This window comes from Notechis scutatus, chromosome 2, assembly GCF_049901735.1.
Source record: "Notechis scutatus isolate UNSWTSFEM ecotype Mainland chromosome 2, rNotScu1.2, whole genome shotgun sequence".
Classification (NCBI taxonomy): domain Eukaryota; kingdom Metazoa; phylum Chordata; class Lepidosauria; order Squamata; family Elapidae; genus Notechis; species Notechis scutatus.
The window spans coordinates 23336641-23360341 of NC_142010.1; the positions used below are offsets into that span (position 1 = coordinate 23336641).

The 23701-nt window shown below is 42.8% G+C and overlaps 1 protein-coding gene and 1 long non-coding RNA gene across 6 annotated transcripts in view; one reads left to right on the forward strand and one right to left on the reverse strand.

Annotated features, from left to right (window-relative positions):
- IL17RE (interleukin 17 receptor E) overlaps positions 1 to 23701 on the reverse strand; it is a 46426-nt gene that overhangs the window by 14569 nt on the left and 8156 nt on the right. The window contains exons 3-9 of one of the 5 annotated variants that reach the window (XM_087954452.1): positions 19516 to 19671; positions 16009 to 16109; positions 8234 to 8357; positions 6707 to 6855; positions 3309 to 3377; positions 2585 to 2651; positions 479 to 666 (exon numbers count right to left, since the gene is read on the reverse strand). In XM_087954452.1, the coding sequence (XP_087810578.1) occupies positions 479 to 666; positions 2585 to 2651; positions 3309 to 3377; positions 6707 to 6855; positions 8234 to 8357; positions 16009 to 16109; positions 19516 to 19671 (854 nt within the window). Of the gene's footprint in view, positions 1 to 478; positions 667 to 2584; positions 2652 to 3308; positions 3378 to 6706; positions 6856 to 8233; positions 8412 to 16008; positions 16110 to 19515; positions 19684 to 23701 lie in introns of those variants that run through there. The other 4 variants (XM_087954453.1, XM_087954454.1, XM_087954451.1 and 1 more) reach the window with 4 other exon arrangements.
- On the forward strand, positions 18605 to 23387 carry LOC148131921 (uncharacterized). Its single transcript, XR_015747456.1, has 3 exons — positions 18605 to 18655; positions 21477 to 21602; positions 23245 to 23387. It is a non-coding gene; the product is annotated as an uncharacterized LOC148131921 (long non-coding RNA).

Below are 23701 nucleotides of genomic sequence, written 5' to 3' on the forward strand. Positions count from 1 at the left end.
CCTCTCATGACTGTGGGGATGCTGCAACAGTCGTAAGTGTGAAAAATGGTCATAAGTCACTTTTTCAGTGCCATTATAACTTTGAATGGTCACTCCACACAAGCAAAGTACCAGCAAAGGAGGGGGGAAAAACTCCAGAGAAGTTCCAGAGACAGGAAGTCTCGTCCTGCCAAGAATGTAATAAAGGTTAACGGAGAGGCAGTTTCTGTAAGCAACCCCAGAATGTTTCCTTCCTGCCTTCCTTACAGGATTAGGCCAGTAATTTCTTCTAACAACCGGTTCTCCGAACTGCTTAGAATGTTAACAACCGGTTCTAGCGAATAGGTGAGAACTGGTAGAATCCCACCCCTGGCCTCCACTAAGGGAGAGCACGTTCCTAGAATCCCTTGGCCTTCGCTTTGCTACTTGGCTGCCCTTCCTCAAGTCACAAAACCTTGTTATTCTCATCCTATTCGGTATGATCTCCATGTCCCTTCACCTGCTTGGCTTCGGGGACTGTGGAATTGGGGATATCTTGGCAGGTTGCCTCTGGAACAGAGTTTTCCTTCCAGCAAAGTGAGACAGTGGGGTGAAAGATGCAGCGGCCACTCAGTAATATGGCCATTTCGGTTTTGTCACTGGAACTGAAGTCATGAAAGTGCGCCGAAGACCAGAGATCTGTAGCATCTAGCAAAATAAATAAGGAATATGAACGAATGAACAAAAAAGCGAATGAACGAACAAATGAACAAACCAATGAATGGATGGATGGGTGGATGGATGGAAGGATGGACCATTCTTTCTTATTTTTTCATGCTATTTGTATGCTGCCCAGAGTTGCTCCTTCAGGGGAATAGGTATTGCATTTCCTACCTACAGTACCCCAGCTGACTCTTGTTATCTCAGGTAGAAATAAATATGGAAGAGAAAATGAGCCTTCCTTCCTTCCTTCCTTCCCCTTTTGACATGTTATACGTAAGGTATAAATAAGTAAAATACTGCATAGTTTCCCCGAAAAATTAAAATATTACAACATATTTGAAATAGTTCTAATGATTAACTATAAAACAACAGTGAGTTGAACACAGAGAATGTAATTCCTCCAAGAAATGCAAACCGAAATCATGCAAAGTTACCCAGTTTTATCTTCATAAATATCCCATGAATTCTGTTAGGTTTAAAGAGAGCAGCTAAGCTCCCACATGTATAATAGCTACCATTTTGTTAAATATAAAGTGGCTGGGTTCACAAATCTCAGAAAGTCTAAAACAAATAAACTATGTTAAGGCTGATGTTTGAACCTAGCCAATGGCAGCCAACTAATCATTGATTAACCAACTAATTCTGCAAACATTTGCTGAGCACGATTTGGAAATAATTGTTTTGAACACTACAACTCTCTGTCTTTTGATTAGTGAATCAATCAAGTACCTGCCCCTTTTAGCAGAACGAAAAGGGACATTTTCAGACCTTGACAAAGACCATTTGTAGTACAGACAACATATGTATTCATTAAGCAAGCCAGAGATTCAGTATGACTGTAACAGAAATGAAGAAGTATTGATTGATTCAGTTTGCCAATGATCAGGCAATGATTTGGCAGAGTTTAGTTTTATCTGTTACGTATAGTAAAAAAAAAATTATGTGTTTCTGGTTTGTGCTCGTGTATGTATGTGTGTGTGTGTGTACTTCCTGGACAAATCTATCATGTTTTCTTGGCAATAATTTCAGAACTTCATTTTTTCTTCTTCTTAGGGTTGAGAGGTTGACTTCATTAAGACATCATTAGGCAAGAATAGAACTTACAGTTTCCCGGCTTTTGTGCCTAGTGTCTTAAACTATTATTCTAAACTATTTCTTTATGTAGAAATTAGCTAATGAATATTTTATGGCAACGAGATAAACAATGTCTGAGCAACAAGGTCCTGGTAAAAAGGTGAGGTTAATAAAAACACAACACAAAAACCTGTTCTCCATATTGATCATTACTATTATCTTCCTGGTTACATTACAAACTAGTTTCCTGCTATTGCATCAGTCTGTTTCTTGCCTCCAAGTTACCTAACAGACTTCCTGAACAGAGAGGAAAAAAGAAGCAGGGCTCTAAGGACCCCTGAAGTATGGGCATGAACTATGAACACTGAGAGATAATCCACATATACCCACCATTGAAAAGAGACAGTAAAAAAGCTAAGAAGGAAACAAAAAATACTATCTTCAAGAGCCAACATGCAGATAAGCAGGGATTAACACCAGACAAAAATCAAGCAGACAAACAACCAAGCAGAAAATAAAATCCTGATCAAGGAACTATCAAGGACAAGATCACACCTCCATCAACAATGGCAGAGTAACCTATTGTATATAATCAAGGAGCAAATCCCACACTCCCTAGCACTGTTGATGTTATCTAGTTGGGTAATGAAATGCCTACAAGCAAACAACCAAGCTCAACCAAGCACCAAGAATTCTGTAGTATGGGCATCATCTAGTTGCCATTTGTGAGCCACTGACTTTCCCCATAACTTATGAAATCCCAATTCCCGATCAACCAATTAATAAACAAAACAACACTATCATCAATCTTGCCTAAAGCAGAACTCACAGGCTTTTGGCCGATCCTGGAAAGGACACACTTTCTTGCGGAAGCTGTCTTTGTGGTTATGTGATGCCTGCAGAAAAAGAAACTAAGTCAGAAAGATACTAATTGATTGCATCCCATCCCAGTGGTTGATCTCAGGTGGGGCCAAGGATGGAAACTGGCAAGAGCCCCTCAAATAATATCTTGCCACCTTCTGTATAGATCAAGGGTCTGCAACCTTACAGTCAAAGAGCCGTTTGGACCCGTTTCCCACAGAAAAGAAAACCCTGGGAGCCAATAAATTAACAACCGGTGTGACTGGGTGGGCATGGCCAACTCAATGTCACTTACTCTCACCCAGTCACCTCCTGCTCTGGAACATGGAACAAGTTTCCATTCCCTGCCATCACCCTTACCTTCTCAGGCCAGGTGAGGAGTGATGTGGAGGGGAGTGAGGGCCCAGCCAGTGGTAGGATCAGCTGTCAGGGAGCCACAGCTGAGGGCTGAAAGAGCCGCATGTGGCTCCAGAGCTGCAGGTTGCAGACCCCCTGGTACAGGTCATCAGAGGCATTTATGTTTAGGCATTCTATATTTTAGTTGTACGGCACACAGAATCACATTTTTGGTGAAACGAGCGGCCATATAAATTCCATGAATAAATCAATCAATTAAAATATACAAAGGAAATTTCTCCAAATTTTGCACTGTCCCACTTCAAAAATCCTCGCTCTCGAGATGTCACACACACCTCTATGCAGAGACAAGGAAGAAGGAACTCGTAGTGCAGCACTGCGGGGCGATGTTTGGAAACCAGTACCTGGGAGGTAAAGAGAAAACAAGCCATTAAAAAAAAACAAATAAGCAAAATTCAACTCTGCGTGTTACAAGAGCCACCAGTGACAGCCAAATAAGAGCCAAATAATTGAGCATTAAAAAAATAAATAAACGTGCCTCCAAACAAATCCAGAGTTCCAGAATTCATTTACACCACCACATCTGAACTATTACAGATGGTCCTTGACTTACAATCATAATTGAATGCAAAATTTCTGCTGCCAAATGACACAGTGGTTAAGTGAATTTTGCCTCGTTTTACAACCTTACTTGCCAGTTATTAAGTGAATCACTGCAGTTGTTCAGTTAGTAGCACATTTTGTTAAGCGGATCTGGCTTTCCAATTTATTTTGCTTGTCAGAAAGCTGCAAAAGGTGATCCCATGACCCGAGAGAGTACAGCTGTTATAAATATGAATCAGTTGCCTATATATATATATACCATACATGTAAGTACCCGCGTACCTGAGAGACAGCAGCTCCGATCACACTGCTTGCACTGTCACGAAGCCGAAAGCACCAGCCTGAGGATGGCGAGTGGGACCTCGCCGAAACGTCGCCAAGATACTCTTAATCTTACACGGGAAAAGACCCGAACACACCTAGACCTACATACCTGTACCCATGAAAATTTACGAAAACAAATATATATATATATTTATAAATACCAACCAGCCAAACACCTCATGGAACTAACAGAACACTGCTTAACCAACACATATTTCATATACAAAGGACAAAGATACAAACAAATAGAAGGAGCTCCCATGGGATCACCACTGTCACCTGTCACTGCAAACCTGTTCATGGAAGAATTCGAATCCAGAGCCCTGGCCAATGCCATCCTCAAACCCAAACTATGGTTAAGATACATCGATGACACATTCGTGATTTGGCCCCATGGACAAGAAAACCTAAACAATTTCCTAACACACCTAAACAGCGCACACCCCAAAATCAAGTTCACCATGGAAACAGAAACAAACAAACAACTACCATTCCTAGATGTACTAATCTACAAAAAACAGATGGCACACTAGGACACACCATATACCAGAAGAAAACACACACCAACCGCTACCTCAACGCCCAATCCCACCACCACCCAGCACAGATAAACTCCGTGGCTAAAACACTAATTACCAGAACCAAACGCCTGGCAGACAAGACACACATTAAGACTGAACTATGCACCCTGACTAAAATATTGACAGCCAACGGCTTCCACAAAAGCAAAATCACCAACTTGATCCACAAAAACACACTGAGACATAATAGAGACCCAGAAGATGAACAGACCCATGGAACAGCTGTCCTGCCCTACATAAGAGGCACTACAGACAAAATTAGTAAGATACTATACAGACACCACATCAAGACTGCCTTCAAAACAGACAGAAAAATAGCAGCCATCCTCAGAAACCCCAAAGATAAAATTGACCTGGAAAACCAAGGCATATACGAAGTCCCTGTGCATCATGCCCGGCCACATACATTGGACAGACCAATAGAAGAATAAGCACCCGCCTGGATGAACACAAAAATGCAGTCAAAAAGCTGGAACACACTTCCTCACTAGTCCAACACATGGAAGCCACAGGTCATAGCATCAACTTCAATGGCACCAAAACCCTGGCCACTATAGAAAACCCTAATCACAGAATCATCAGAGAAGCCATAGAGATTGAAAAAGACCAGAAAGCATGAATAGAAGAGATGATTCCACCAGGCTGTCAATCATTTGGAAGCCTGCACTCACAAACAAAAAATCTCCACACCACAAGCCAGGCAAACACCTGGGCACAAACAGATCCCCCTGATGCTTCCAGCTCAAACACATCCCAACCAGGCACCCAGATGAAACCCAGCTTCCTAACTAATGATAGCCGTCCATTTACCCGAAGCCAAGCTGCACTAAAGGCCTCCAATAAAGCAACACAATGCTGCCAGCCAATCAAGATACAAAAAGAGCCAAAAAAACAGACAAAAGATATTAGAGACACCAATCAAGCAGAACACAGCAAACTCCAAGACCAATAAACACAGACCAAGACTCCCAACCAATCAGGATGAAGAAAAAACCATTCTGGCACAGCAGTAGGCTAGCCCCAAATTTAAATCTGAAACCACTGTAAAAGTCTGACTCACAGGCGGACACAATACAGAAGCCTGATGATATTCAGCTTTGTTCAGGTATTTTCCCACGTCATTATAGTTGTGCTTTTAAAGTTGTAGCAACGTTTCAGCAGAATCTCATCTGCCATCATCAGGCTTTTGTATAGTGTTCGTCTGTGAGTCAGACCTTCACAGCCGTTTCTGCCAAAACGTTGCTACAACTTTAAAAGCACAACTATAATGACGTGGGAAAATACCCGAACAAAGCTGAATGCCATACATGTAAGTACCCGCGAAAAATACATATACATATACATATATACATACATACATACATACACATACACATACACACACACACACATATATATATATAAATAAATAAAAATAAAAAATAAATATGACTGTGGGGACATTGCAACGGTCATGTGAAAAATGGTTGTAAGTCACTTTTTTCAGTGCCACTGTAACTTCAGAAAGTCGTCAAAGAACGATTGTAAGTCGAGGACTACCTGTAATACAATTTAAGGATTTAATAGTTTAGTAATTTCTTTCTAAGCATTTGTGAGGGGGGGAAAAAAACAGGGAGGAAACTAGCCATCAATTGGCCACCCCTACATGGTGCAGTGAGAAAAAGCTTGAAGGGCAAGGAAGGGAAGGGAACATCCTAAGGTGCCCTTTTGGCGTTCGTGATGCCAAAGCGGAAAAGTTTGTTCCCCACAAGTCTTCCAACATTTAGTTCTGCCAACATTTGTTTGCTTTCTGCAACGTTCCTGGCCTTAGTCTCTCTGTCGAGCTCCGGGCTGGAGCTTGCCAAACGAGCCAGGGTGCCCCTCCCACTCCTTACCCCCTGATGTCTTCACCGCACCATCGGCCGTCCTTTCGCGCATCCCGCTGGGGTGGGGTCAGGGTATATAGGTATGCTGGGGAGATGGATGCCCTAGCGCTGACTTTAAACGGAACCGCTGCTTCTTGGACTTGCTGGTATTGTAGCACGGAGTAAAGATACTACCGGAAGACTGTTTGGTCTGTATTTATTTCATCCATTCTATTGTTTACCGGCCTTGCTAAGAGTAGCTGAGATTCTCTTTGTTCTCACTCCCTGCACACAGACAGACAGACAGACACACGCACACACACACACACCCCATCCATGGGTGTTTTCCACATTTGACTTTTCGCCCCTTTATGGACCCACCTGCTGATGGAAAGACTGGTGCAGTTCTGTGCATTCCATCGCCAGCTGATGACAGAGGCGAGCAGTGATGGCCTTGGGAGCAGACACCTCAATCGCCCGGGAAGCTGGTACCCATTTATACTGGAACTCAGGTCCTGAAAGCGGGAAAACTGGGTAGAAAAGTAAATATCATCATATGACAAGTTCCTTTATAGCCGGGGTTTCAAATTCAGGGCCCGCGGCCTGCGATGTGGTCGGATCCAGCCCAATGGGGCCGTCCCGGAAAATGTACGGGGCCATCCCGGTCTACTCAATGCGAAGAGGAAACATCGGGCCTGCATGGCTTCCACCCAGTCTACCCAATGTGAAGAGGAAACATGCCAGCAGTTTGGGGAAGGGTGTCAAGCTGGCCACACCCACCCAGCGGCAATGCCCAGTGAGTGGCATCAAGCTGGCCACACCTGCCCAGTTGGCCACGCCCCCCCAGGGCATGATTTCATGGCAATCGCTGTACAGCTAGTCCTCGACTTACAACTGACCCCCAAATTTCCAAGGCTAAGCAAAGAAGTTGTTTAGTGAATCTTACGATTGTTTTGGCAAAGTTGTCAAATAAATCAGTGCAGTTGTTATGTGAACCACACGGTCATTAAACAAATCTGGTTTCTTCCACCCTTCACCGAGTTTGCTTGTCAGAAGCCAGCTGGGAAGGTTACAAAGGGTGACCTCACGTCCTCGGGACAGAGGAACCGTTTGAAATACAGGCCAGTTGCCAAGCGCCTAAATTTTGATCATGTGACCATGGGGATGCTGCAACAGTCGTAAGTGTGGGGAAAAAAACAGTCCTAAGCCACTTTTTTCAACACTGTTGTAACTTTGAACAGTCACTAAATGAATGGTTGTAAGTCGAGACTACCTGTGTTTTGTTATCGGCTCACACCAGAACGAGCTCAAAGATGGCTAGAACTGGGGTTTTCCCTCTTATCCCAGTTTAAAACCTTCCAACGATCTCCTGACCATTTCTCTTCTTTCCTTAATAAATATTCAGCAACTCTCTAGGCCAGTGATGGCAAACCGTTTTGTTGTGGTGTTCTGAAAGCATGCGTGGGCCCGTTTTTCGGCCTTCAAAGGCTTCAGAGGCTTCCCTTGGGAGGACGAAAACAGCCTCCCCCAGGCTCCAGAGGCCCTCCGGAGGCTGAAAACAGGCACTTCCGGTATTTCCGGAAGGCCCGTTTTTTTCAGCCTCCCGCGGCTGCAGAGGCTTCCCTTGAGCCTCTGGGAGTGCAAAAACTGCCTCAAACGGGCCGAAAGTCAGCTGGGAGGCGTGCGTATGCGCAATGCAGGTAAGTTTGGCTAGGGCTCGTGTGCCCGCACAAATGGCTCTGCATACCACCTGTGGCACGCGTGCCACAGGTTCGCCATCACGGCTCTAGGCAGAGGTTTTTGATGTCCGGCAGAAGTACTTTTGGGGTTTCTCTAAATATATATTTGAAGATCCTTTGACATGAGGTGATGCAAGCATGGTGTATGTGCCCAGTAAAGGTGTCTTACCTGGTTGGTTATTAGTGACTGTATAGCTCTGGCTGAGGTTTAGCTTCCTGGGAGGAATGGTCTTCACTGAGACATGTACCTGCTCGCCACTGGCCACCTGGAAGCCGTCAAACTGCATCTGCCACTGGGAAAACAATGCTGGGGTCAGAAATGTTCCTTTCATTATTCCCAACATGTACATCGTGATAGATCTTCTTCCCAAGCCTCCAAGGTAGGGCAGACTAGAAAACCAAAGTCATGCACACGCATACTACTTGTATTATAAGCATACAGTCACATAATTGTCCAAATCTGAAGGTGCTTTTCTTCCAAGAGGCAACTAGATTTTCTGTTTTTGCTTTGAAGACGTTTCGCTTCACATCCAAAGAAGCTTGTTCAGCTTCTTGAACTAATGAAGCTTCTTGGATGAAAAGCGAAATGTCTTCAAAGAAAAACCAGAAAGTCCAGTTGTCCTTTGGGGAAAAAAAGCACCTTTGGGACAACCATGACCTGGGATGACTGAGAATCTCCATAGACAAGTCCGAAGATACTTTTCTCCTCCACCACTTTTATCTTTGTGAGAACTAGCGATGGTTTTGTCTAAAACGCTTATTCAAGTTACAGGTCTTGTCCAGGCTCAATTTCATTTATCTGCCCATTGTCTCAGTCTCGCTTGTTTTGACTTCTTCCTGTTTCTCCTTTTGCCCATTATTCCTTTTGCCCGTTACAGATCCTTGGCCTAATTCAAGAACTAGCACCGTTTGAATTCTCTATCTATTCATTGATTCACACCGATAAGATTTATATTCCGCTTTTTCTCTCGGAACTGAAGGAAGCATGTGCTCTTTGGAGTCGGATTGAGAGAGAGGACAAACCATTTGATAAGCTTTTGAGGGCTGAAGGTGGACTTCAGCCAATTCTCCTACAGCCTACGATGCAGCCACGCAATAGCCTAACTTCAGGTCAGTGATGACTCACGAATCGCTTTTTAAAATAGTGTGCTGATGATGCAGCCTTCTTCTCATCAGCCCTGTGAATCATCTGCAGCATGTATTTCCAGTGTCGGGATAACTGTCTGTCACCCCAGCCTTGTGAATCAGGTACCACTGGTGATCCAAGAAGTGAATAGAGTCTAAATCAAAAGAGGAGAGTCCTCTTGCTGTATCAGGCATGTGCCTGATCCATTTGGTGGGAAGGGGCTTCTCAGTTAAATAGGAAAGGACAACATATCCTATAATAGGACTCAGTCATAAGAGAAGAGAAGAGAAGAGAAGAGAAGAGAAGAGAAGAGTCCTTGGAAGCGACCTTGGAGGTCTTCTAGTCTAACCCCCTGCTTAGGCAGAAAACCCTATACCATTTCAGGCAAATGGTTATCCAATCTTTTCTTTAAAACCTCCAGTGTTGGAGCATTCACAACTTCTGGAGGCAAATTGTTCCACTGATTAGAACAGAACAGAACAGAATAGAATTCTTTATTCGCCAAGTGTGATTGGACACACAAGAAATTTGTCTTGGTGCAAATGCTCTTAGTATACACAAAAGAAAAGTTACATTTGAATCTTCCATTGCTAGAAGTTATGAATGAAGTTATGTTAAAGAAGAAGATACCTAAATCATGGTCAGAAGCCTATATTACACTTATCCCAAAAGAGGAGGCTGATCCATTACAAATTAAGAACTATAGACCTATTTCTCTACTAAATGCAGATTATAAAATCTTTGCTTCAATATTGGCAGAAAGACTTAAACAATATCTAAATAATTTTATTCATCCTGATCAAAATGGATTTCTGCCAGAGACAAATTAAAGATAATATGAGAGTAATCTTGGACACCTTGGAATACTACGAGGCACATCCTGAAAAACAAATGGCTCTGATATTTCTAGATGCACAGAGGGCATTTGATAATGTGAATTGGCGATTCATGTTATTACTGTTGGAACAGATGGGTTTTGCTAGAAAATTTATTCAAGCAATAGAAGCTTGAACTATAAGCAAACGGCAAAGGTAATGATAGAGGGAGAACTGACAGACTCTATCAATATAAGAAAAGGAACAAGACAAGGGTGCCCACTATCACCTTTGTTGTTTGTGTTAACTTTGGAAGTGCTAAACAGAAATATTAGAGATGAAAAGAATACAAAAGGAATGAAAATCAAAAAGGAAGAATTTAAGCTGCAAGCATTTGCAGATGATCTGGTTTTCACCTTAGAAGACCCTCTAGAAACAGCACCAAAATTGATAGAAAAAATAGAGACATATGGAAAGGTGGCTGGTTTGAAAATAAATAAAGATAAGACAAAGATCTTGACAAAGAATATGCTATTAAGACAAAAGGAAGAACTGGAAGACCTATTGAAAATTCAGGTCACGAATAAGATCAAGTACTTGGGGATATATTTGACAGCAAGATGTAGTACACTAAAAGAGAATAATTATATCAAACTTAAACAGCAGATAGCGCTAGATCTGGTGAAATGGGAAAATTTACAACTGTCACTAATAGGGAGAATTTCAACAATCAAGATGAATATATTACCCAGAATTTTATATTTGTTTCAAACAATTCCAATTAGGCTTGGAAAAGATTACTTTGAAGATTTAAATAAAATAGTGTTGAAATATATATGGCAAGGTAAGAAAGCGAGAATAAAGTTAAAACTTTTGCAAGATGCTAGAATTAGAGGAGGATTTGGTTTGCCTAATTGGGAATTGTATTATCAAGCTACAAATCTGACATGGGTTAAGGCAGGGGTCCTCAACCACCGGGCCGCGGACCGGTACCGGGCCGTGGAGCACTCTCTACCGGGCCGCAAAGAATTTTTTTAAAAAATGGCGGCTTTCTTCACCTTCGGTGAATGCTGCTGGGATCGGGGATCAAGGACACAAATGAAAGAAGGGGAGGGAGGAAGCAACCGAAGCCTGTCCTTCTCTCTGGGTCAGCTCTCTCAGTCGCTCTCTCGCTCCTCCACCAGCACAGGAAGAAACTGCTTCAAAGAAGGGGGAGCTTTTCCTGTCGCCGCAGCTTCCCGAAGCGCCCGTTTCTCCCTCACCCCCACCCGTCCGCCCCGCCCACCCGCCCGCAGTGCTCCGTTCTGCCTGCCTGCCTGCCTTCGTTAATGGTTGAATCGGAACAGCTTCGGCTGAGTAAAAGAGGCGAATAGTTATTATTCTCAGCCGAAGCTGCTCCCAAACAACCAGAAACTAAGGCAGGCAGGCAGGCAGGCAGAATGGGACACTGTGGATTGAAGCGCTGCGCGGGGTGGGAGTGGGGGTGAAACGGGCGCTTCGGAATAGCTGCGGCGACAGGAAAAGCCCCGCTTCTTTGAAGCAGTTTCTTCCTTGGATGGTGGAGCAGCGAGAGAGCGAAGCCTCCTTCTCTTCTCTTCCCCCGGGTCCTTGCAAAAATTTTCTGCTTGAAACCGGTCCCTGGTACAAAAAAGGTTGGGGACCACTGGGTTAAGGAATGGATAACACTAAGAAATACTAGATTGTTGACATTAGAAGGACATGATTTGTTGTTGGGGTGGCATGCTTTTTATGGTACAAAGGAACTAAAACACAGGGGTATTTTAGAAGACATTATATACGGGAGTCTCTGTGGTTAAACTGGGAGAAGATTAAAAGACAATGTTATTTGAAAATTCCAGTCTGGCTATCGACTATTGAAGCATTTTCTTATCCTATAATATACAAAAAGGAACAAACAGATATGGTGAAATATTGAATGAAAAGGGTGAACTCAAATCTATACAAAAACTAGAGGAACAAGGTATAAAGATGAATTGGTTTTCATATACGCAAATACATTCAAGGTATGATAAAGATTCTAAAAGGGAAGGTTTCTATGATAAATTGACTGATTTAGATAAGACTTTGACAGGTACTGATGAAAAGGTGATTAAAAAATTGTATGGATATTTATTAGAAATTAAATTAGAAGAAGAACAAGTTAAAGAAACTATGATTGCTTGGGGGAAGAATTTTGGATATGGGATTGATTTAGAGAAATGGCAAAAATTGTGGTCTCAAAATTATAAAATGACAATGTCAACAGCATATGAAGAAAATTTGTATAAGATGTTTTACAGGTGGCATTTTCCCCCGACAAGAATAGCAAGAATGTTCAAGAATAAATCTGAAAAATGTTGGAAATGTCATCAGACACCTGGCTCATATTACCATATGTAGTGGACTTGTGCGGATGCTAAAAAATACTGGACTAAAATCCACATGTGGTTGGAAAAAATGACAAAAAAACACATGGACTTGAAACCAGAGATATTTTTATTGGGAGTTTTACCTGAAATATATAGTAAAGACTTAAAATATCTGATTGTAAATGTATTAACAGCGGCTAGGATTGTATTTGCCAAAAACTGGAAAAATGAGAAAACACCATCACAGGAGGAAATCATTAAGAAAATATTGGAATGTGCTGAAATGAGTAGATTGACATTTGAAATTAGAGAACAAGAGGATAAACAATTTTATAAAATTTGGGATCTATTCTATCAATGGTTAGACAATAAAATACAGTAATGAAATATGTAGACTTTTAGAAAATAATAAATATATAAAGATGTACTTCTTTCTTATTATATCTACAAAATGATTTTAGGATAGATTTGGGATGATAACATGAACTGTTATAAAACAAACTAAGTAAATTATGATTATCTTGTAAAACATGAATGAATAAAAGTATAGTCAAATGATTGATTAATAATGATACTAAGGTATTTAATTTTTGATTGAAAATACGAGATTATATGCAATGTAATTGTAATTGAAGACTACGGAATGGAAGCACAAAACAATTTGTAAACCAACCGGCACACTGTATGTATACATATGGAAGATGGCTTGATGTTTTTATGTTTTGTTTGTTTATGTTTGTTTTTAAAAATCAATAAAAACTTAAAAAAATAAAAATAATAATAATAATAATAAAATAACAAAAGAAAAGTTACATTTGATTAATTGTTCTAACTGTGAGGAAAATTCTCCTTAGTTCTAAGTTGCTTCTCTCCTTGATTAGTTTCCCCCCATTGCTTCTTGTCCTTCCCTCAGTTGTTTTGGAGAATAGCTTGACTCCCTCTTCTTTGTGGCAGCCCCTGAGATGTTGGAACACTATCTAACACTATCATGTCATCCCTAGTCCTTCTTTTAATTAAACTAGACAAACCCAATTCCAGCAACCGTTTTTCATATGTTTTGGCGTCCAGTCCCCTAATCATCTTTGTTGCTCTTCTCTGCAGCCTTTCTAGAGTCTCAACATCTTTTTTACATCGTGGTGACCAAAACTGGATGCAGTATTCCAAGTATGGCCTTACCAAAGGCATTATAAAGTGGTATTAACACTTCATGTGATCACTTCACGTGGACTGCACCTCATCACCGGATCTACAGGTTTATAAAGATCCAGTTGAGAAGAGATTACAAGAGACAGAAATTCTACACCTATGATTTTCCCTGGATGGAACGGAGTACTTAACTCACTGAATTTCTGCCTGTAATTCAACTTGTATTGATACAGATAGTCCTCAACATGACCACAATTGACTCTCAAACTTCTGTTGTTTAAAATGGTACAGTGTCTCCTGCTTTAGCAGGGGTTGGACCTCCAGGTCCCTTTCCAACTCCATTATTCTGTTATTATTATGACAGTCGTTAAATAAGTTTTGTCCCATTTTACAACCTTTCTTGCCACAGTTCTTAAGTGAATCGCTGTAGTTGTTGAGTTACTAACAACTAACAACTAGCTGAGTTGTTAAGTAAAGCTGGCTTCCCTGTTGACTTTGCTTGTCAGGTCGCAAAAGGTGATCACATTACTCTGAAACACTGCAACCGTCATAAATATGAGTCAGTTGCCAAGCATCCGAATTTTGATCATGTGACCATGGGGATGCTGAATGTGCCATAAATATGAAAAATGGTCATTAGTGGCTTTTTCCAGTGCCATTGTAACTTCAAATGGTCACTGAACAAAACGATGCAAGTCAAGAACTACCTGTACATGTGCCATCCTTGGGGACTAGATTCTATCTATCTATCTATCTATCTATCTATCTATCTATCTATCTATCTATCTATCTATCTTTCTATATCTGCCGCCTATTCACACTATTCACACATGGCGGCTTACAAGGACATAAAACCACCATATAAAAGAAATAAAAATAATTAAAAATAAAATAAAATAACCCCTCAACCCTAGTCCGGCAACAACACACATTCAAAGCCCCCATTTAATGGGCTCCCTCCCACTCTGGCCTGCTGGCAGAACCACTTCTTCAGGGCCTTCCGACACAGTGTTGGTGTGATGACCCAGGGTGTGACACAAAAATAACCAAGTCACAAAAATAGAAGAAAGTCCCTTTAATGCCTCCAACTTGGCCTCAATGTCCAATTATCCTCGGCTGGATAGCAAACTCTTAAAGAAAGCAGTTTATAGAGGGAGTAAATGCAGTCCGCACCCAAAGTAAAGTTAATTCAAAATAAAAAACCCAACACACCACACTGAAGGAATTACTACGGCAGGCAAGGATGATTAATTGCAGACTTCTACCAGATAACGCAGCAACCAAAGTTGGGAGGAAACCAAAACATAGAAAAGCTCCGACAAGAATGCATGCTTTGCTTCCAGCAATTTTGCCATGCGCAGTTTGTCCTTTTAACCAGTCCTCCTAGCTGCAGCCCATGAAGGGGATCAGGGCCCCTTCCTCCCCCGTAGACCACATTTCTCCCTTATCCGCTCCTTCCTGTGTGCCCTAGGATGAAGAGGGGATGGGCCTGGAATGCCCATCCGGCCTGTGCCCTTCCCCAGTTTCCTCCACAACCACTGGAGCCACACTCCCACTCCTTGTCAGCTGTTCCATCTCTCCTTTGGAGCCAGACTCCAACAGGGGCATGACAGTTAGAGTGGGGGCCAGGGGTGGGCTGCTGGGGGTTCACAGGGGTACAGGAGAGCCCCTAGCTAAGATTCTGTGCAGTTCAGAGAACTCCCAAATCCCACTCCTAGCTGGCCCCGCCCACCATGCCCCTCATAAGAGTCCCCACACGGCCCATTTTGGATGCAGGTAAGTGCAGAGCACGCACAGAGGCTCAGGGAGGGGGAAAAAATGGGCCTCCTGGAAGTTCAGGAAGGCTGGAAATGGGCCCATTTCCGGCTTCCAGAGAGCCTCCAGAGCCCGGGGAGGCTGTTTTCACCCTCCCGGAGGCTGGACGAAAGCCTCTGGAGCCTGGGGACGAGAAAAACGCCACCCCCCACCATGGTGTAGGAGGCCAGCTAGGCCACGGCCACCATGGCCATGTAGAGAACCCTTTGCTAAAATTTGTGAAGCCCACCCCTGGTGGGAGCCAGTCTACTATCTGGGGGGGGGGGATGATGTTCCAGAGAGAGGGGGCCACCACAGAGAAGGCCTTTCTTCTGAGTCCCGCCAGATATATCTCCTTAGGCAGTGGTGGGATTCAATTTTTTTTACTTCCGGTTCTGTGGGCCTGGCTTGGTGGGCGTGGCAGGGGAAGGGTACTGTAAAACCTCAAGTCAGAGGAGGTATTTGCCGGTTCTCCGAACTACTCAAAATTTCCACTACTGGTTCTCCAGAACTGGTCAGAACCTGCTGAATACCACCTCTGTCCTTAGGGGATGGGACGCCCAACATTCCTTGCTTCCCTGCTCTAGTGGGTCGGATAGATGTGACCAGCAAGAGACGGTTCCCTCAGATAATCCGGTCCCAAGTTGGGTCAATTTAGAAGAGCCTTACTTATGCTTTTCTGCTCTTAGGTTACCTTAGCTGTAGTATTGTTCTGATGTGCCTGTGTTTTCAAGACCTGAAGCTTGTAACGGTTAGAACTTGGAACGAGAAAATCCAGTTCGAAGCCTTCAATACCTAAAGTGAAAACAAACAAGGGAAGATCTTATATCCTAACTTTCTCAAACAGGGTGACGTCCATGTGCTTCATATTTATTTTTGCATGATTTATGCACTTATTGGATTTACGGGTAGTCCTCGACTTACAACCACAATTGAGCCCAGCGTTTCTGTGGTTAGAGACAGAGAGACATTTCTTAAGTGAGTTTTGCCCCGTTTTACGACCTTTCTTGCCCCAGTTGTTCAGTGAATCCCTGCGGTTGATAAATTAGTAACCCTGTTAAGTGAATGTTAAGTGAATCGGGCTTCCCCATTGACTTTGCTTGTCAAAAGGTGATCCCATGACCCCAGGATTCAGCAACGGTCATAAGTATGAACCAGTTGCCAAGCGTCTGAATTTTGAACACGGGGAGGCTACGAAGGTTGCAAGCGTGAAAAAAACGGTCCTAAGTCACTTTTTTCGGTGCCATTGTAACATTGGACGGTGACGAAATGAACCGCCGTAAGTTGAGGACTACCTGTACTACCCATTGCAGTTGACCGTAAGGCAGCATTTTAAAAACTCACCCACAATAACAAAATAACATTCACGTAGCTATAAAATCATAAAACCAAACATGAAACAAAATACTCCTAAGCATCATGTAGGAGCCAGCTTCCATTCAAGCAGGGGGTGTGAGGCTAGGCCAAAGCCACCTTTGCTTAAAAGCGGGGAAGGCCTGTAAGCGGCATGGACCAAAGCCAGGAAAAGTTCCTCAGGGAAAGGAACCGAGTCCTTAAGGGAACAAAAGTTGGGCCTGAGCACATGGCGAGCCTCTCCCCAAGACTCCCCAACAAAGAAGTTGGGCCTCTGGGATAAAAAGAGGTCCTGAGGCCTGCCCAGCCTGTGACTCATTTTTGGATCCCAGACTTGGCAGTTTCCGTCCCTCTGGCTAGTGCCTGGAAGCCTAGTAGTGGATGTTAGGTAAGTGTGTGTGTGTGTGTGTGTAAAAGAGCAAAAATACCCGTGTTTCCCTGACAATAAGACCCAGTCTTATTTTCTTTTGGGCCCCAAAATAAGCACCAGGACTTATTTTCGGGGGATGTCGTGGCTGCTTACCTTCGGAGCATCGCAGCCAGGCCTCCCACACCGCAACACCGTCACAACTTTCTTTTGTGGCTGCTTGCAACTGCTTGCAGCCAGATGCCACATGGGTTGTCACACCGGTGCCGCCCGCTCATGGCAGGAGGTCGTGTGGCTTATTGTGCCAGTGCTGCCACTTGGCGCAATATGCCATGTGGCGTCCAGCCGCAAGCGGCCACAAGCACCTTCAGCAGTCAGGCAGCAGGGCACGGGAGGACTGGCTGTAGCAGTCCTAAGGTAAGCAGGTGCAGGGCATGTGGGGCAGCTCTACCTGTCCATCCCCACCATAGTTTGGTTTTTACGCGTGCTCCTCGCCCCACCTCGTACAACCAGATGGTGGGACAGATTGGGTGGAGCTGAACTTGGGCTTATTTTGGGGGGTGGGGCTTATATTAGGTGCAGGTGTGAAAATCGGGCTAGGGCTTGTTTTTGAGGTCGGTTGTATTTTCAGGGAAACACGGTATATCAGTAAAAGTTTGCTGTTATTTTAAATTCACTGGGTCTCTGTGTATTTTAAAGAACCGTTTGTGCCTCAGTGTTTAGTTGATTTGGGATTGATTGAGTATGGCAATTTTCCAGGCCTGTGAGTGTGTGAGTGAGCGACCATAAGCTGAACCTGAACGCACACTTGTGTAACAGAGGCTGCTCCCAAAAATAGGCGCTCTGTTTACAAATTCTGCACATTTACATCGAGGAAATGTGGCACAACCAAGTCAGATGGATTGATTTCTGTTGGAAAGAGGTGGTTCAATTCCATCATCAATGGAATTAACAGATAGTCCTCGACTTACAAACCATTTGTTTACTGACCATTTGAACTTACAACGGCACTGTAAAAGGTGACTTATGTCAATTAACCACCTTCCTAGCTGGATTCCAACAAGCAATGTTAATGGGGGAAGCTGGATTTGCTGAATAACTTTAACAATGGTCACAAGGAAAAGTCGTAAAACTGGGAGTGATACATTTCACACAACTGTCTTGATCAGCATTGGAAATTCTGTTCCCAATTGTGGTTATAAGTTGAGGACTACTTACACGGTTATGGGTTTATGACATCCCTTTAACTTTAACATTGGGAAAATAGTGCTGAGCTGCTTAAAGGTGGGGCCCTTTTTTGTCCACATGACAAAATTTATTTACTTATTTATTAAATTTATATGCTCCCAATAAAGTGACTCCGATCTATATGATCACTGACATCAGACTGGGAAACTCCTTCCTGTATTTCTATGTCACAATTCTTTTCAGCATTCTTGAAATCAGAAAAGGGTCATTCTTTTCAATAGCTTTGCTTAATTTTCTAGCTCAATGGGAAGAATGGGTGGAGTCCTCCAAATTCCTTACATGTATATGGAAGACATCCAAACCTCTTCCTTTCTATCTTCTGGGAGAGCACTCAAGTCTCGGGATGATTACTGGGACAGGGCGAGATCAGAATGTGAGTTGCATCAGGGAAATATGGCTGTCGTGCGGTTTATTGTTGCTTGTTTTATATTGTTTTGTCAGTTGTAAGCTACCCAGAGTTGGTTTTAAGATGGGCAGCTATACAGATGTTTTAAGTAAATGCTGTAATATTAAATTAAATAAATAAATATATCTCTCTCTATAAAAGCGAAATACCACTCATGCATCATCACAAAATCTCGAGAACCGTAAAGCTTACAAACTTGAAAATTTGGCACGTATGTTCCTCTTGGCTTCTAGGTGCTCAGTAAGAAAGGATTTTTTCGAAATGACCATCTAAGCATTAGTATTTTGTATATTATTATTAACACGCTCTGATGCTAAGTTCTACTCCCCCTCCCCACCTGAAAAGAAATCTGTTCTAAATGCAAAACACAAGCAGAGGAGTTTCATTTTCAGTTTAGTTTCACAGCACCAAGCAGCTTTAATACAGAAGAGTTGAGCTAAGCCACGCCCAGACTCCTTGCTGTCTCCTTGTTCACACAGCAAACTCTGTTTCAGTTTCCAAACAGCTCTCAACTCTCTCTCACACTGACAGGACGCTAGCCAGATGAATACTGATGGATGCTGGTAGGCAGAGGCAGATTTTTTCCCCTTATTTTCCTCCCCAAAAACTAAGCCTGACCGCATAGTTTTGTAGTGAAGCAAGGTATCGAGCTAGTAAAATAATGTATTCGAGCCATTTCCTTAGAAAGGCGTTTCCATTTCCAACCTGACTATAACACTCCAAATGTTATATCAAGATTCCCACAATTATTGCACCCTCAACAACCTGGACTGTTCTTCAGCAATCTCATCCCAAACTTCAACACTTCCACCTGGGCCCCCTCATACCTGTAGAGTTCAGAGCCACAAAGACCTGCAGACAGGTTTGCTTTTCGTGCTTGCAACACTGAACAGTGCTTAGGAGAAGGGCTGGCAATAGCTGAGACGGGCTTTCTCGCAGCTTGTGCTGGCATTGGGAACAGGGGCTGAGTCGATCTCCGTTTCCTGTGGAAGAGAGTAAAAAGTGAGTAAAAAAGTGAAAAGCAGAGACAAATCCATTTTTTTCTAATGTCAAGGGTAGAGAGATAAATAGGGAGAGAGGAAATCAGGGGAGTCACAGAAAAGAAGCAGATGGGCCAGGATAGGGTTGTCCACAGGGATCCAAAAAAAATTCAAGATGGTGGCCGCAACCATGCAAACAACCCGTGTAAAAAAAAGTTGGAGGATCATATGGTTACAACCCTCATATTCACTTTTTCAAGCTTTTTCTTTGTAGACATCCATGATCCACAATTAAAAAAATGAACTCAAATCAAATTAAAAATACAACTCCTTCAAATCATACTTAAATCTTAGTGACTCTATAATATTATTTTAGCAAGAGTATGTGTTCTATATTAGCATACTCCAAATACTCTTATCTGATTGGTCCACACATACTGCAAGATGATTGGTTAACTAAACTACTGTGATTGGCTCGCTATGAATCAACCGCGATTGGCCGGACCAATCGCGGGAGATTCAAAGAGCTGTCATTGGCTGGCGAGCCGCGAGCAATCCCTATATGAAGGGCTGCCGCGGCTCCAAGATCTTGTACTGATCTATACATTAAAATAAAGAGCTGAAAAGGCACACTGGTCTCGAGTCTCCTTTCCCGCGATCTAACAGTATGAAAGTGGTTGGCTATTGCTAACTTCCAGGCAGATTTTTTGTTTGTGGTTGGTTTCTTCCCAGTCTAACCTACTGGTGAAATGTTGCTTGATGGTCTCCTATCCAGGTCCTAAATTGATCCAGTGTTGCTTAGCTCCAGATCAGGTCAAGAAGGTATAGTGCTAGTACAGCAAATGTGTGCCATCGCTCTTCTCTTTCATATTACTTAACTACTGCAGTTTAGCAGTGGCAGTTTTGGAAAAGCTCTGGAGACAAACCCAAAGGTTTCAGGGCCATATATGACTTAAGTCAGTACCTTCAAATGCAGAGCAAAGAGCAGCAAATCAGGTCCTTAATAAATTATAAAAGGATGCAAATTTGCACAGCGGTATTAACCTTGGCCACATGAAGTTGTGGGGACTTCAACACCCAGAATTCCTCAGCCAGAATGTTGAGCAACAATGAATTAAAGCAAAGGTCTTCCAACTTGGCAAGTTTAAGACTTGTGGACTTCAACTCCCAGAATTCCTGAGCTAACATGACTTGGGGAAGAATTCTGGGAGTTGAAGTCCACAAGTCTTAAAGCTGTCAAGTTTGAAGATTGCCTGAATTAAAGCATCAAGTTAAAAAGTGGGAGATGTGAGTTCTAGTCTTGCATTACACACCAAGTCAGCTGGGTGACTTTGGGCCAGTCCCTTTCTCCCAGCCCTAGGAAGAAGGCAGCAAGGGAAATCTTGACAAGAAAACCACAGGTACCTGCCCAGGCAGCCAACAGAAATGAAAAACTGACTCAAAGGCATACACACACACTTAAAAAAAATCCCACTGAGCTTCCTAGGGGGGAAAAAAACCCATATATTTTAAAGCTATAATTAATAACTGTGTAGTAGAGAGGCCTGAACCCCAACCCCTGATCTTGAGGCCACGCTGGGCCTCAATTCAAATTTTAAACTGTTATCTTCTTTGGTTACTGTGTGTCTCAGTCTTTGTATTTATGACAGGATTCATTTATGATTTTGCCATCCGGAGATATTTGTTGAGTTAGGCAGCCACACAAATGGAATAATGAAATAAATAAATATGCAAGCAGGCAAATTGAACTGCAAACAAGTTCTAGGGCAAAGTTTACATTAATTTCCATGCAACCTTTCTCCCTGAAGGTGTATAAGGAAACAAAGGTGTAAGGCATCAAAGTGCAATGCGTACGCCTCTATAAAAGGAGAACAGAGGAGAAGAACCTTCCAGTAACTCCCAGCAAAAATCCACATATGTTTACCTACTCCCTGGTAAGTGACCATAAAGGCCTGACCCGTTTGAATGCTCCTGGCGACGCATATGCTTGGTTTATAATCAACTTACGCTTGATTAAGGTTTGTTTGATTTTGTCTTCACCTGATGTGCAAACTTAGCCATTATCTTCCTTTTCTTGTAATCCTCAAATAAATACATTCACAGATTGGATAAGGAAGCTTGTTTGGATACTTAACTGGCATTATAGTGTCTATACAATAGCCGATTGTTATATCTATTTACAGTGGCTACTAGCACATGCTCCAAAGGAAAGAGGACAGGAGTAAAACAGAGTAGGAATTCTGTAATATTAGCACTTAACATAGAAAAGAACAAGTCATGCCTGCTAAATTTCTATTTTTCCTTTTTCCGACCATCATCTGTTCTGCTGTGCCGGGAGATTTAGATTAGCTAGGAAGCAGGAAATCGTTGGATTTCTTGCTTTCTAGCTAGTCTTTAGATCTTTGGTTCTGCTTTTAAGTACAGCCGAACCTCCCTTAGGACTGAAGGTTTGCTTGCAAGCAAATTCAGTGCAGACTTACGGCAAGCAAATTTGACAGACTGAGCTAGCTGATGGCAGATAAATAGATCACTGAATGATTCTATGAGCAACTCAATCTGTCTGCTTTGCCTGATTTTGGGTAAAAGTTGCTCTTTTTAAATAAAAAAAATTCAATATTTACATGCATGGTGTGTTGTGAATTAAATTTGTGAGTTTGCTTGCAAGCAAATTTTATGTGACAGAGCTAGCCAATGGCAGATAGATAGATTTCTGAATGAATATGTGATTCTGTGAGCAATTTAATCTGCCTGCCTGCTTTGCCTGATTTTGGGTAAAAGTTGCTCTTTTTATAATAAAAAAATCAATATTTATATAAATATTTATAATATTTACATACAAACCATGTCCAGCCAGTCACATGACCATCAAGCCACACCCACAAATTAAGCCACGCCCACAGAACCAGTTAGTGGTCCCTGGGATCTAAAATTATGAGTTTGGTGGACCCTGAGGTCCAAAAGGTTGGCGACTCCTGCTTCAGAGCAACCAACATTGACTCCATTCTCACAGTGCTAAAGCAGGATGTTTTAAAGAAAAATAATTTGTTTTGGTTCACGCAGAATAATAAACCAATAATTAGTGGGTTTGCACCAGTGGTGGGATTCAAATATTGTTGCCACTGGTTCGGTGGGTGTGGCTTGGTGGGCGCACTTTGCACAGGCGCAGAGGCGTTCTAACTTGCCTCCTGCAAGCCTGCACGATCCCGGTCACTTCAGCAGCTGCCATGCGGCACTATTCTGTGCCGCGCAAAGCAGCTGCACTTCAAATTCAGCAGATAAAAGTGAGTATGGGAGCCCAGGCGGGCAGGTGGGCCCAACAGCAGAGCAGTGGAGAGAACCATTCGGTCTTCACTGCTCATCGCTCCTACTGGCTTGCCAGAACCGGGCAGAACCGGTTGAATACCACCATTGGTTTGCACAGCATGCTAAGTGGTGAAAAAAAAACACCAAACTTCATTACAGATAATCAATCCTTGACTTACGACCACAACTGGGACTGTTTAGCGACTGTTCAAAGTTGCAATGGTGCTGAAAAAAGGAACTTATCACCCGTCCTTCCGCTTTCAACCATCACAGCATCTCTGATCAAACTTTGGGCCCTTGGCCACCGGCATGGAATGCATGAAGGCTGCAGTATCCAGGGTCCACCTGATCACCATTTGCAACCTTCTCGTTTGACTTCCAACAAGCGAAGTCGATGGAGGAAGCCGGGTTCACTTAATAAACACATGTTTACTTAATGTCTGTGCTGATTTCCTTAATAACCACAGCAAAAACGGTCAGAAAATTAGACTCATAACCACTGCCTTGCTTAGCAATGGAAATTCCAATTCGAATTATGGTTGTAAATCGAGGACTACCTTCCAGGTGAATGTGCTGCTCCTGCGTCTGATGGTGGTGATGACGATGTTGATGGCACTGGTCTATTTCACCTCTCCCCTATTTCTCTAGCCTATGACAGAGAGTAGCAACTGTCTACAGGTAGTCCTCGATTTACAACAGTCCGCTTAGTGACCGTTCAAAGTTAAAACGT